General features: G+C 40.8%; 1 protein-coding gene across 1 annotated transcript; it reads left to right on the forward strand.

Annotated features, from left to right (window-relative positions):
* The first annotated feature begins 8,104 nt into the window (after positions 1-8,104).
* LOC124734580 (cyclic pyranopterin monophosphate synthase-like) lies at positions 8,105-8,987 on the forward strand. Its single transcript, XM_047248547.1, has one exon. It carries the CDS (start codon positions 8,150-8,152, stop codon positions 8,699-8,701), a length of 552 nt encoding a protein of 183 aa, XP_047104503.1. The 5' UTR covers positions 8,105-8,149; the 3' UTR covers positions 8,702-8,987.
* Positions 8,988-13,923: the final 4,936 nt, after the last annotated feature.

The following is a 13,923-nucleotide window of genomic DNA, read 5'->3' on the forward strand; positions in this document are numbered from 1 at the left end:
CATTTTGTAATGAAACCGATAAACAATACAGTCTCATTCTCTAATGGAAGAACACAGTACATCGCGTTCGTAAATAACTTGATCTAACAAAACTTTTCATATGAGTATCTGGACATTCATTACATGACATTTAATTTTAAGTATCAATACAAACACTTACATAAAACATTATTTACACTCAAAACCCATTATTCAAAACTGATGTCCATATGTGTAACTGTTTACAGTAGCAATTATTAATATAGTTACTATTGCTAGCTTTAATATGGATTGTTAAAAAGTTTAGAACGTTAACTTAAAAATGAACTGTAAGCAAAATCTTTTCTGTTAAAAAGTTAATGTTGAAACCACTGGAGAAACATTATAATGTATTATTGTAGTCATCATGTACACTGAAATAAAAAAAAAAGAAAAATATTTGCAACACCAATAAGTAATTAACGTAGAGTAATGAAATTTCAGGAACATATATGTCTAAGTAACTTATTTAAGTGAGTAACGTTGCAAGATCACAGGATAATATAAGTGCGAGATACACCATTCCAATGTGATACACTAATACATTGAAATCCAGTGTAACTGCCCGAATGTAACGATGCAAACGTACATGCATTGTGCTGGATATGAGTTTGTGGGATGAAGTTCCATGCCTGTTTCACATTGTCTTCAAAACAGGGATGGTTAATGCTGTTTTTGGGAGACACTGGAGTTCTTCGATGATGTCCCGTGTGCACTGAATTGGAGCCAGACCTGGTGTTTAAACAGGTCAAGGCAACATGTTGACATACTGTACAGTATACACCCATGCCTCCATCTTTGCTACCCTCCCTGTTTACCTCTACCCTGTTGCTTCATAACCTGGGTTGTGAGTAACTGAATCCACTTTCTCTTCTTCCCCTTCTTTCCCCTCTCTCCTCCCCGATGAAGGAACAAAGTTCCAAAAGCTAGGATACGTAAATTTTCTGTTATGTTTTGTGTATCTATTGGATGTACTGGCCAGCCCCTCTATCTCTTTGTTAGTGTTTGTTTCACGTCTTTATATGAGATTTTCCATCATCACAATAATGTTAGTTTATAATTTATGGACAGCCTAATCCATTATTTCCTGTCAAGGTTTGAAACTTTAGTAAATCATAATTTTTGTCTTGGTAAAATAAAGGTGATTAGATGTTTCCCTCATGCACATGTAAGAGACTGTCAGTTCACATCTACGTTTATAATCTGCAATCCACCAGGAGGTGCAAGGTACAGGGTAAGTCCCATTGTACCAGTTATCAGGGTTTCTTGCTGTTTCATTCATGTATGGAGCGTGGAAGAATGATTGTCTGAATTTGTCTGAATGCCTCTGTGTGAGCAGTAATCATTCTAATCTTATCTTCACGACCTCTGTGAGAGCAATATGTGGGGGGTTGTAGTATATCCCTAGAGTAATCATTTAAAGACAGTTCTTGAAACTTTGCTAATACACTTTCTTGGGATAGTTTACAACTGTCTTCAACAGTCTGCCATTTCAGTTCCTTCAGTATCTCTGTGACACTCTCCCATGGATTAAGCAAACCTGTGACCATGCTGCCTTTTTTTGTATACACTCAATGTCTCCTGCTAGTCTTATCTGGTACAAGTCCCACACACTTTAGCAATAGTCTAGGGGAGGTCACACGAATGACTTGTAAGCATCTCTTTAGTAGACTGATTACACTTCCCCATTATTATACCAATAAACCAAAGTCTACAACCTGCTTTACCCACAACTGAACCTATGTCATCATGCCATTTCATATTCCTACAAAGTGTTACACACAGGTATTTGTGCGAGTTGGCAGATTCCGACAGTGACTCACCAATATTATAGTCACAGGATACTAAGTTTACACATTTCTAAACATTCAGAGCAAGTTGCCAATCACTGCACCATGTTGAAATCTCATCAAGATCTGACTGAATATATATATGCAGCTTCTATGAAATAGCACTTCATTACAGATAACTGCATCATCTGCAAAAATCCTGATTTACAGCAAGGTCATTAATGGACAAGAACTGCAAGGGCCCCAACACACTTCCCTGGGGCACACCTGAAGTTACTTCTACATCTGATGATGACTCTCCATCCAAGGTAACATGCTGTGTCCTTCCTATCAAAAAGTCCTCAATCCAGTCAAGAATTTCACTTGATACGCCATATGATCATACTTTTCACAGACAGTGTAGGTGTGGAACAGAATCAAATACTGTTAGGAAATCAAGAAACACTATCTACCTGTTGCCTTGATCCAACGCTTTCAGCAAGTTATGTGAGAAAAGTGAGAGTTGGATTTCATATCATCTATGTTTTTGAAAACCATGCTGGTTGATATTGAGAAGGTAGTTCCGTTCGAGATACCTCATTATGTTTGAGCTCAAAATATTTTTTAAGAATCTACAACAAATCGATGTCAAGGCTACTGGATGGTAGTTTTGTCACTCCTACAACCCTTCTTGCAGACAGGTGTGATCTGTAACTTTTTCCAAAAACTGGGTAAGGTTTTTTTGGATAGATTACAGTGAGAAGAGAGGATAACTCAGCCACAAATTCAATATTGAATCTGACTGCGATTCCATCGGGGTCTGGAGCTTTGTTTAATGATTTCAACTGTTTCTCAACACAACTGACACTAATACCTATTTCGTTCATTTTTTCAGTGTACGAGGATTGAACTGAGGCAGTTCTGGGTTTTTATTTGCAAAGGAACATTTGAAAAACGAGTTCAGAATTTCAGCTTTTACTTTGCTACCCTCAATTTCAGTTCCTGTCTCACTTGCTGGGGACTGGACACTAACTTTTGTGCCACTAACAGCCCTTACATACGACCAGAATTTACTTGGATTTTGTGAAATGTCATCTGACAATATTCTGCTACAGTAGTCATTGAAGGCTTCATGCATTGCTCTCTTGACAGCCAAACATGTTTCATCCAGCGTCTCTCAATCTATAATCCTACACTTTGTTTTACACCTATTATGCAGTAATCTCTGTTCCTTTAGAAGTTTTCTTTACAGTGACTGTATACCACGGAGGTTCCATCCCATTATGAACTGTTCTACTAGGAACCTATCTACTCAGTGCATGGTCAACTGTTCTTTTCAAGTAGAGGAAGAGCACCTCTACATGCTCCTGACCTGTGCTGAAAGTTTCGAGTTCGTCACTGAGATAAGATATTACTGATTTCTACTTAGTTAACTGAACGCATAATAAGAGGGAAACATTCCACGCAGGAAAATATATCTAAAAACAAAAATTATGTGACTTACCATACGAAAGTGCTGGCAGGTCGATAGACACACAAACAAACACAAACATACACACAAAATTCCAGCTTTCGCAACCAACGGTTGCTTCATCAGGAAAGAGGGAAAGACGAAAGGATGTGGGTTTTAAGGGAGAGGGTAAGGAGTCATTCCAATCCCGGGAGCGGAAAGACTTACCTTGTTGTTGTTGTGGTCTTCAGTCCTGAGACTGGTTTGATGCAGCTCTCCATGCTACTCTATCCTGTGCAAGCTTTTTCATCTCCCAGTACCTACTGCAACCTACATCCTTCTGAATCTGCTTAGTGTATTCATCTCTTGGTCTCCCTCTACGATTTTTACCCTCCACGCTGCCCTCTAATACTAAATTGGTGATCCCTTGATGCCTCAGAACATGTCATACCAACCGATCCCTTCTTCTGGTCAAGTTGTGCCACAAACTTCTCTTCTCCCCAATCCTATTCAATACTTCCTCATTAGTTATGTGATCTACCCATCTAATCTTCAGCATTCTTCTGTAGCACCACATTTCGAAAGCTTCTATTCTCTTCTTGTCCAAACTATTTATCGTCCATGTTTCACTTCCATACATGGCTACACTCCATACAAATACTTTCAGAAATGACTTGCTGACACTTAAATCAATACTGGATGTTAACAAATTTCTCTTCTTCAGAAACGATTTCCTTGCCATTGCCAGCCTACATTTTATATCCTCTCTACTTCGACCATCATCAGTTATTTTGCTCCCCAAATAGCAAAACTCCTTTACTACTTTAAGTGCCTCATTTCCTAATCTAATTCCCTCAGCATCACCCGACTTAATTAAACTACATTCCATTATCCATGTTTTGCTTTTGTTGATGTTCATCTTATATCCTCCTTTCAAGACGCTGTCCATTCCATTCAACTGCTCTTCCAAGTCCTTTGCTGTCTCTGACAGAATTACAATGTCATCGGCGAACCTCAAAGTTTTTATTTCTTCTCCATGAATTTTAATACCTACTCCGAATTTTTCTTTTGTTTCCTTTACTGCTTGCTCAATATACAGATTGAACAACATCGGGGACAGGCTACAACCCTGTCTTACTCCCTTCCCAACCACTGCTTCCCTTTCATGTCCCTCGACTCTTATAACTGCCATCTGGTTTCTGTACAAATTGTAAACAGCCTTTCGCTCCCTGTATTTTACCCCTGCCGCCTTTAGAGTTTGAAAGAGAGTATTCCAGTCAACATTGTCAAAAGCTTTCTCTAAGTCTACAAATGCTAGAAACGTAGGTTTGCCTTTCCTTAATCTTTCTTCTAAGATAAGTCGTAAGGTCAGTATTGCCTCACGTGTTCCAGTGTTTCTACGGAATCCAAACTGATCTTCCCCGAGGTTGGCTTCTACTAGTTTTTCCATTCGTCTGTAAAGAATTCGTGTTAGTATTTTGCAGCTGTGACTTATTAAGCTGATAGTTCGGTGATTTTCACACCTGTCAACACCTGCTTTCTTTGGGATTGGAATTATTATATTCTTCTTGAAGTCTGAGGGTATTTCGCCTGTTTCATACATCTTGCTCACCAGATGGTAGAGTTTTGTCAGGACTGGCTCTCCCACGGCCGTCAGTAGTTCCAATGGAATATTGTCTACTCCGGGGGCCTTGTTTCGACTCAGGTCTTTCAGTGCTCTGTCAAACTCTTCACGCAGTATCATATCTCCCATTTCATCTTCATCTACATCCTCTTCCATTTCCACAATATTGTCCTCAAGTACATCGCGCTTGTATAGACCCTCTATATACTCCTTCCACCTTTCTGCTTTCCCTTCTTTGCTTAGAACTGGGTTTCCATCTGAGCTCTTGATATTCATACAAGTCATTCTCTTATCTCCAAAGGTCTCTTTAATTTTCCTGTAGGCGGTATTTATCTTACCCCTAGTGAGATAGGCCTCTACATCCTTACATTTGTCCTCTAGCCAGCCCTGCTTAGCCATTTTGCACTTCCTGTCGATCTCATTTTTGAGACGTTTGTATTCCTTTTTGCCTGTTTCACTTACTGCATTTTTATATTTTCTCCTTTCATCAATTAAATTCAATATTTCTTCTGTTACCCAAGGATTTCTACTAGCCCTCGTCTTTTTACCTACTTGATCCTCTGCTGCCTTCACTACTTCATCCCTCAAAGCTACCCATTCTTCTTCTACTGTATTTATTTCCCCCATTCCTGTCAATTGCTCCCTTATGCTCTCCCTGAATCTCTGTACAACCTCTGGTTCTTTTAGTTTATCCAGGTCCCATCTCCTTAAATTCCCACCTTTTTGCAGTTTCTTCAGTTTTAATCTACAGGTGATAACCAATAGATTGTGGTCAGAGTCCACATCTGCCCCTAGAAATGTCTTACAATTTAAAACCTGGTTCCTAAATCTCTGTCTTACCGTTATATAATCTATCTGATACCTTTTAGTACCTCCAGAGTTCTTCCATGTGTACAACCTTCTTTCATGATTCTTAAACCAAGTGTTAGTTATGATTATGTTGTGCTCTGTGCAAAATTCGACCAGGCGGCTTCCTCTTTCATTTCTGTCCCCCAATCCATATTCACCTACTATGTTTCCTTCTCTCCCTTTTCCTACACTCGAATTCCAGTCACCCATGACTATTAAATTTTCGTCTCCCTTCACAATCTGAATAATTTCTTTTATTTCATCATACATTTCTTCAATTTCTTCGTCATCTGCAGAGCTAGTTGGCATATAAACTTGTACTACTGTAGTAGGCGTGGGCTTCGTATCTATCTTGGCCACAATAATGCGTTCACTATGCTGTTTGTAGTAGCTTACCCGCATTCCTATTATCCTATTCATTATTAAACCTACTCCTGCATTACCCCTATTTGATTCTGTGTTTATAACCCTGTAGTCACCTGACCAGAAGTCTTGTTCCTCCTGCCACCGAACTTCACTAATTCCCACTATATCTAACTTCAACCTATCCATTTCCCTTTTTAAATTTTCTAACCTACCTGCCCGATTAAGGGATCTGACATTCCACGCTCCGATCCGTAGAACGCCAGTTTTCTTTCTCCTGATAACGACATCCTCTTGACTTACCTTAGGGGGGGAAAAGAACAGGTATACACTTGCACACACACCCATATCCAACCACACATACACAGACACAGGCAGACATTTGTAAAGGCAAAGAGATTCGGCAGAGATGTCAGTCGAGGCAGAAGTACAGCGGCAAAGATGTTGTTGAATGACAGGTGAGCTATGAGCAGCGGCAACTTGAAATTAGCAGAGGTTGAGGCCTGGCGGATAACGAGAAGAAAGGATATACTGAAGGGCAAGTTCCCATCTCCGGAGTTCTGTCAGGTTCGTGTTAGTGGGAAGTATACAGATAACCCGGAGGGTGTAACACTGTGCCAAGATGTGCTGGCCGTGCACCAACGCATGTTTAGCCACAGGGTGATCCTCATTACCAACAAACACTGTCTGCCTGTGTCCATTCATGCGAATGGACAGTTTGTTGCTGGTCATTCCCACACAGAAAGCTTCACAGTGTAGGCAGGTCAGTTGGTAATTCACATGGGTGCCTTCACACGTGGCTCTGCCTTTGATCATGTACACCTTCGGGTTACAGGACTGGAGTAGGTGGTGATATGAGGGTGCATGGGACAGGTTTTACACCGGGGGCGGTTACAAGGGTAGGAGCCAGAGGGTAGGGAAGGTGGTTTGGGGATTTCATAGGGAACTAAGAGGTTACGAAGGTTAGGTGGACGGCGGGAAGACACTCTTGGTGGAGTGGGGAGGATTTCATGAAGGATGGATCTCATTTCAGGGCAGGATTTGAGGAAGTCGTATCCCTGCTGGAGAGCCACATTCAGAGTCTGATCCAGTCCTGGAAAGTATCCTGTTACAAGTGGGGCACTTTTGTGGTTCTTCTGTGGGAGGTTCTGGGTTTGAGGGGATGAGGAAGTGGCTCTGGTTATTTGCTTCTGTACCAGGTCAGGAGGGTATTGCGGGATGCGAAAGCTGTTTTCTGGTTGTTGGTGTAATGGTTCAGGGATTCGGGACTGGAGCAGATTCGTTTGCCACGAAGACCTAGGCTGTAGGGAAGGGACCGTTTGATGTGGAATGGGTGGCAGCTGTCATAATGGAGGTACTGTTGCTTGTTGGTGGGTTTGATGTGGACGGACGTGTGAAGCTGGCCATTGGACAGATGGAGGTCAACATCAAGGAAAGTGGCATGGGATTTGGAGTAGGACCAGGTGAATCTGATGGAACCAAAGGAGTTGAGGTTGGAGAGGAAATTCTGTAGTTCATCACTGAGAGTCCAGATCATGAAGATGTCATCAATAAATCTGTACCAAACTTTGGGTTGGCAGGCCTGGGTAACCAAGAAGGCTTCCTCTAAGCGACCCATGAACAGGTTAGCGTACAAGGGGGCCATCCTGGTACCCATGGCTGTTCCCTTTAATTGTTAGTATGTCTGGCCTTCAAAACTGAAGAAGTTGTGAGTCAGGATGAAGCTGGCTAAGGTAATGAGGAAAGAGGTTTTAGGTAGGGCAGCAGGTGATCGGCGTGAAATGAAGTGCTCCATCGCAGTGCGGCCCTGGACGTGCGGGATATTTGTGTATAAGGAAGTGGCATCAATGGTTACAAGGATGGTTTCCAGGGGTAACAGATTGGGTCGTGAAGGCACAAAGTCGGAAGTTGTTAAACCTTCAGAAACAAGATTTTCAAAAGTACTTCTTCTCAGATACCAATATTTTGCCCCTGTTTGTGTCGGATACACAGATGTCTCAGTTGTTATCACATAATTTGAGCGTAGTGACTGAATCTAGAAAACAGTTTCTTTTGCTTCCCTGTACCCCAAGCATTATGTGCAATGCAGGACTCCTAACAAGACAAACACACAGAGCACAGCCCTCTGTCTTCTCTTGCCGTTTCTGCAGTTCGGGAGCACAGTCCGGAAGTCTGACTCATGTCGACCGGACCGGCAGTGCGAAAATGGTCGACGTGGGTTCGAAGCCGGTGACAGAACGGACTGCTACAGCACGAGCAAAGGTTTTTGTGGGACCCAAACTGATGAAACTCGTACGAGAAAATGGCCTGAAGAAAGGTGACGTACTTAGCGTTGCTCGCCTGGCGGGAATTGTGGGGGCCAAGCAGATGTCCAGCCTTATCCCTCTGTGTCATAACATATCTTTATCCTCTGTGGCTGTGGACTCTGCTCTCAACTGTGTGATTATAACTGGCATGGCAAAGTGTAGAGGGCAGACGGGCATGGAGATGAAAGCTCTCACTGCTGTATCGGTGTCTGCCTTAACAGTGTACGATATGTGCAAAGCTGTGAGTCATGACATTGTGATATCTGAACTAATGCTTCTGGCCAAAAGTGGGGGAACTAGAGGAGACTTCCACCGGACATGAGCATCTGTGTGGGTCAGTGAAATAAGTTAAGTATACCTGGTGTGATGTAGGCAAATTTCAAAGTCTGTTCGTAGTTATCATAAATTATATACACATCGAATTGGCCTGAATATAAGTTGCACCTTTAATTTCGAAAAAGAGAGAAACTTAATTAAAAATAATTTGTCAAGTTGCCCATTTACAAAAGCTTTTCAAAATGTGATTTACCCTTAACCACTTTTTTTGTAGTACACTGTAGATAAATTACACACAAAAACAAAGCTTTCAGTTGCAGTTTTCATGTAAGACACTGTTAACTTCACTAACATTCATTGTTTTGTAACTGTCAGTATTTTTGTCACTCTCCTCCCAAAGTACAGTGCCGTCACTACAATCCCGGACATTGCATGTGCAGCATTTCTTGAACCGTACCTTTAAAAAGCACATCTGTTAGATGAATAACTGTGAGTTTGAAATTTGCAACGTAACTGTACCAAATTCCAAAATTTTCTCTCACTGTTGTTCTTCATTGGTGAAGAATAATATATATTCTTGATTTGTGACAGTATACCGCTGATGACGAAAAAAATTGGACCCAAAGATTTTGAGATGTGGTACAATAGAACTTTCACTCTAGTTGAAGCGGTAAGATGCAAATGTTGTATTCACACTTTTAAAAAGCTCAGAAAAGTGTTGTAACTTTTTCAGAAGTCTAAATCAAACTATGGAAACTCTCAGTAGGAACTTAGAAATATAGGAAATGATAGAGTGCTACTTACCATAAATACATGTTAAGAAGTCTATTTTTTTTTCTTTTAACAAATCTAGCACTGCATATTACTGCCAAATTAGTCATTACCTATGATTGCCCCAGTGGCAGAAGTATGTATAATAATGTCAAAACGTTTGTGACACTACACACTAGGAGAAGCTCAAGTTTCAGATACACGTTGATTGCGTTCTTGATGATGCTATCTACATGTTCATCCACACTCTGCAAACCACTATGAAGAGTATGACAGAGGGTACATCTCACTGTACCAGATATTAAAGCTTGTTCATGTTTCAAGACCATTTAACTCTTTCTCTGCATGCTGTAATTAATCTAATATTGTCCTCACGGTTCCTATGGGAGCAATAGTTACAAGGTTGTAGCATATTCCTAGAGTCGTCTTTTGGTAAGCATACTTTCTTAGGATAGTGTACATCTTATCTTGAAGCGTCTGCCAATTCAGTTATTTCAGCATCTCTGTGACACTCTCCCTTGGGTCAAACAAACCTGTGACCATTTGATCTGCCCTTCTCTGCATGCATTCAAATCCCCCATTAATCCATTTTGATACAGGTCCCACACATTTGAGCAATATTCTAGGATGGATCATACAAACGATTTGTAGAATGACTGCATTTCTATGGTATTCTACCAAAAAAAAATCTAACTCTTTCGCCTGCCTTACCCCTGAGTGGGCCCATATGACTGTTCCATTTCATATCCCTACAAAGTGCTTCACCCAGGTAATTGTATGAATAGACTTAATCCAAGCAAGACACCCTGATACTGTAGTCATACCACACTGCGTTTTCTTCATTTTGCAAAATGCACGATTTCACATGTCTGAACATTTAAAAGAAAGTTTGAAATTATCAAGATCTGACGAATGTTTGTACAATTTCTTTCAGACTGTACTTTATTCTAGATAAATGCACTATCTGTGAAAAGAGTGTTTTACTATTAATATTGTCTGCAAAGTCATTAAATTACATGAACACGAACAGCAATGGTCACAACATACCTCTCTATGACACATCTGAGGTTACTTCTACATCAGATGATGACTCCCCAGCCAAGATAACATGTAAGTCATTCCTACCAAAGTATCCTCAATTCCAGTGACAAATTTCACTCGATACCCCTCACGGTAGCAATTTTGATAACAAGCATCGATCTGGCACTAAGTCAAAAGCTGTTCAGAAATCGAGAAATACTGCCTGCACCTGTCGAGTCAGGAAGACGAAAGTTTTAAGGTCAGGTTGACAAAACCGATTTTTAATACTCTTGGAAACAACCCTAAAGTTTCTGACGTAGTTCAGGGGAATGACAAAGGGATCTTTGACAGGCTGGATTAAATCTAGGCAGCGTCTCAGACCGACCAGAGTTACAACTTTAAAGGCTTCTACGCTGAGCAAATACAACGGGCTGTTGGAGGAAGAATGCAAAGGCAGCTTCTAGTAATGTGCAATTGCTATTCTGCATGGTCTTTAATGGCCATTATCAAATTTTAAAAAATTAAGAATAACAATAACACAGTACACAACAGGAAGGGTACAGCAGACTTTCCCTGATAGTTCCTTACATTACCTTTCCTTGATTTTTTTTTTTTAAATGATAATGTTTCTAAGTCTTTCCTGGTTTCCATTTAAAGGTTTGGATTGTTTCAAAGATTAATTTACACATTTTTTAATATTTTAATGTATTCTAGGACAGGAACTCAAAGAGCACAAGTATAAAAAAACTGCATGTAGGACATTCATGTAAAGCTTCCCATTTTTAACCGCAAGGTAATGCCAGTCTATTTTGTTACAAGAAAATGAATCGGGACTTAGTTCTCCAGAGCTGATACTATTATAAGGAGTTGTGATGGAAGAACATGAGTTCCAAACAATGGATGCCTTGGATCTGTTTGCTGCTGCTTCTTTTTAATCTCTGCTGCTAATCCCATGAGTGAAAGATCTCTACCAATGAAAAAGTAGATTTGAATGACATCAAGTTTCTTCTCTTGTCGATAGTTGTTTCTACTGAAGAGAAATGAGTCTGGTCATCTTTGTCCATTTGCAGTAATTCAAAGGTGTCGTGGCACCTGACATGTATGCTTGAAAATAACAAACGATCAATATTTTAATTAACAAAAGTATTGACAGCAGTAAGCTGTATTTATGACATTCAAAAAGTTTGTAATAGCTGTGGACTCTTGTTTTATCATATCAATCCATTTGTGCCAGTGGCTAACAGAGTACCGTTCACGATCATGTCAAGTGGCAATAACAGTTTGCTTGCATCATAAATATTGAGTGTCAAAAGTTAATTCTAACAATATGAAATAGGACAGATTGCTACTCACCAGTTAGAGCAGGCAATGGGCAGCAGACAAGCATACTGAAAAAAAAAGAAACTGTCAGATACTATATACTCAAAAAAACACTTAGGTACTGAAGGAATTATCCAAATACCAAATAGGGCTGAAATCAGTAAATGTGACATACATGTGAAGACAGAAAAATAATTACAGTTTCAGAAAAAACTGGACGATTTATTCAAGAGAAAGAGCATCACAAATTGGATGAGATGGTCCACCTCTGGCCCTTATACAAGCTTGGCTCTGGCTGATTGAGTTGTTGGATGTCCAACAGAGGGACATCATGCCAAATTCTATTCAAATGTCACGGTAGATAGTCAAAATCTCGAGGTGGTCTAACGGCCCTGCCCATAATGCTCCTTACATTCTCAATTGGGGAGAGATCCAGCAACTTTGCTGGCCAAGGTAGGGTTTGGCAAGCACAAGGACAAGCTGTGTGCGGACAGGCATTATCTTGCTGAAATGTAAGCAATGTATGGCTTGCCAAGAAGGGAAACAAAATAGGATGTACAGTATTGTCAACAGACGACTATGCTGTAGGGGTGACATCCATGCCACACCTACAGCATAGTCGTCTGTTGACCAAAAGGGATCTGTTACGAAAAGAAATCGCGCCCCAGATCATCAGTCCTGGTAGTTGGACCGTATGGGATGTGACATTCACGGTGGTATCCCACCGTCTGGGGCGTCTTCAGACACATCTGTGCTGATCATTGGGCCTCAGTTCATAGTGGGATTCATCACTGAAGCCAATTATATTCCAGTCAATGCAATTCCAGACCAGGGACGTGCCTGGGGACACACCAGATAGCAGTGCGATACCAACCCGGGTGCTGGCTGCCATACAGCCAAATTAGGACTGATGGTCTACTGTGCCATTTCTTTTCATAACAGGACCCCTTTGGTTGTCATCTGTGTCACCATTACAACACAGATATCTGTTCACGATATTATAAACCCCATTTTGTTTCTCTTCATGACAAGCCATCATTTGCTTACATTTCAGCAAGATAATGCCTGCCCACACACAATTCGTCTTCATACTTGCCACACGTTATCTTTGCCAGCAAGGTCACGGGATCTCTCCCCAACTAAGTATGTCTGGGGCATTATGGGCAGGGCCACCCAACCAGCTCATGATTTAGACAATACAATGCGCCACTTGGATAGAATTTGGCTTGATGTCCCTCAGTAGGACATCCCACATATCTATTAATGCCAAGCTTGTTCAAGAGTCAGAGGTGGACCAACTTGCTCAATTTGTGAAGCTCTTTCTCTTGAATAAATGATTCAATTTTTCTGACATTGTAATTTTTTTTTTTTGTCTGTGCACGTACATCACATCTACATATTTCCATCCCACACAGATAATTCTTTCATGCTGCATAATGTTTATTTTTATCTTACGAGTGTAATCTAATGGACAGAGCCCACCTCAGCATAGGGAGTCTCTGCTGGTTGGGTGTGTGGAGGTGGACAGACAGAGAGAGGTGTACTAGGGGGACAGTAACAGTGTGTGAGGTTGGAATGGGAGCAGGGGAGGGCATTGAGGTGTGGGGCCACAGGTACGAAGCCTAGAAACTCTAGCTGCGACATATTCTTCACTCCTGTAAACCCCCGTTACCTAAACCTTTGCTAGTCTCTCTGTCTCACATATCTAGGCCTTTACCTGCTCCCACCCCAGCCTCACACCACCACACCTGCTTGATGAGGACTGTCCCATACTTTCTAATATCTAAAAATCTTCCTTCAATGCGCCAGTCTGCCACTCAGTGTCTCCTCTAGGTGGGGAGCAGAAAGCTATCCTATTTCATATTATTGTTATTCCATCCCAGATTTCCCAATGCTTAAAAATTAATTTTAGGCTTGCCGTAAAGTATTACACAAACACTAAGTGGTTATTTTTTCTGATATTCAAATTATATTTTACTCTCATTTTTGTCCCTTTATCTAATCAACTTTGCAGTGTGACATTTCTGACGAAAGTACGAGTTATTCAGAAAGTAGGTAAAAAGTAGTGAATTCTTCCTTTGAATCACTCTCACTTTGTCTCAGGCGCGAGCAAATGTGTGTACCCGTGTATGCGTTTAGCTGTATCAAATTATCTTC

This window comes from Schistocerca piceifrons, unplaced genomic scaffold (assembly GCF_021461385.2).
Source record: "Schistocerca piceifrons isolate TAMUIC-IGC-003096 unplaced genomic scaffold, iqSchPice1.1 HiC_scaffold_1521, whole genome shotgun sequence".
NCBI lineage: Eukaryota > Metazoa > Arthropoda > Insecta > Orthoptera > Acrididae > Schistocerca > Schistocerca piceifrons.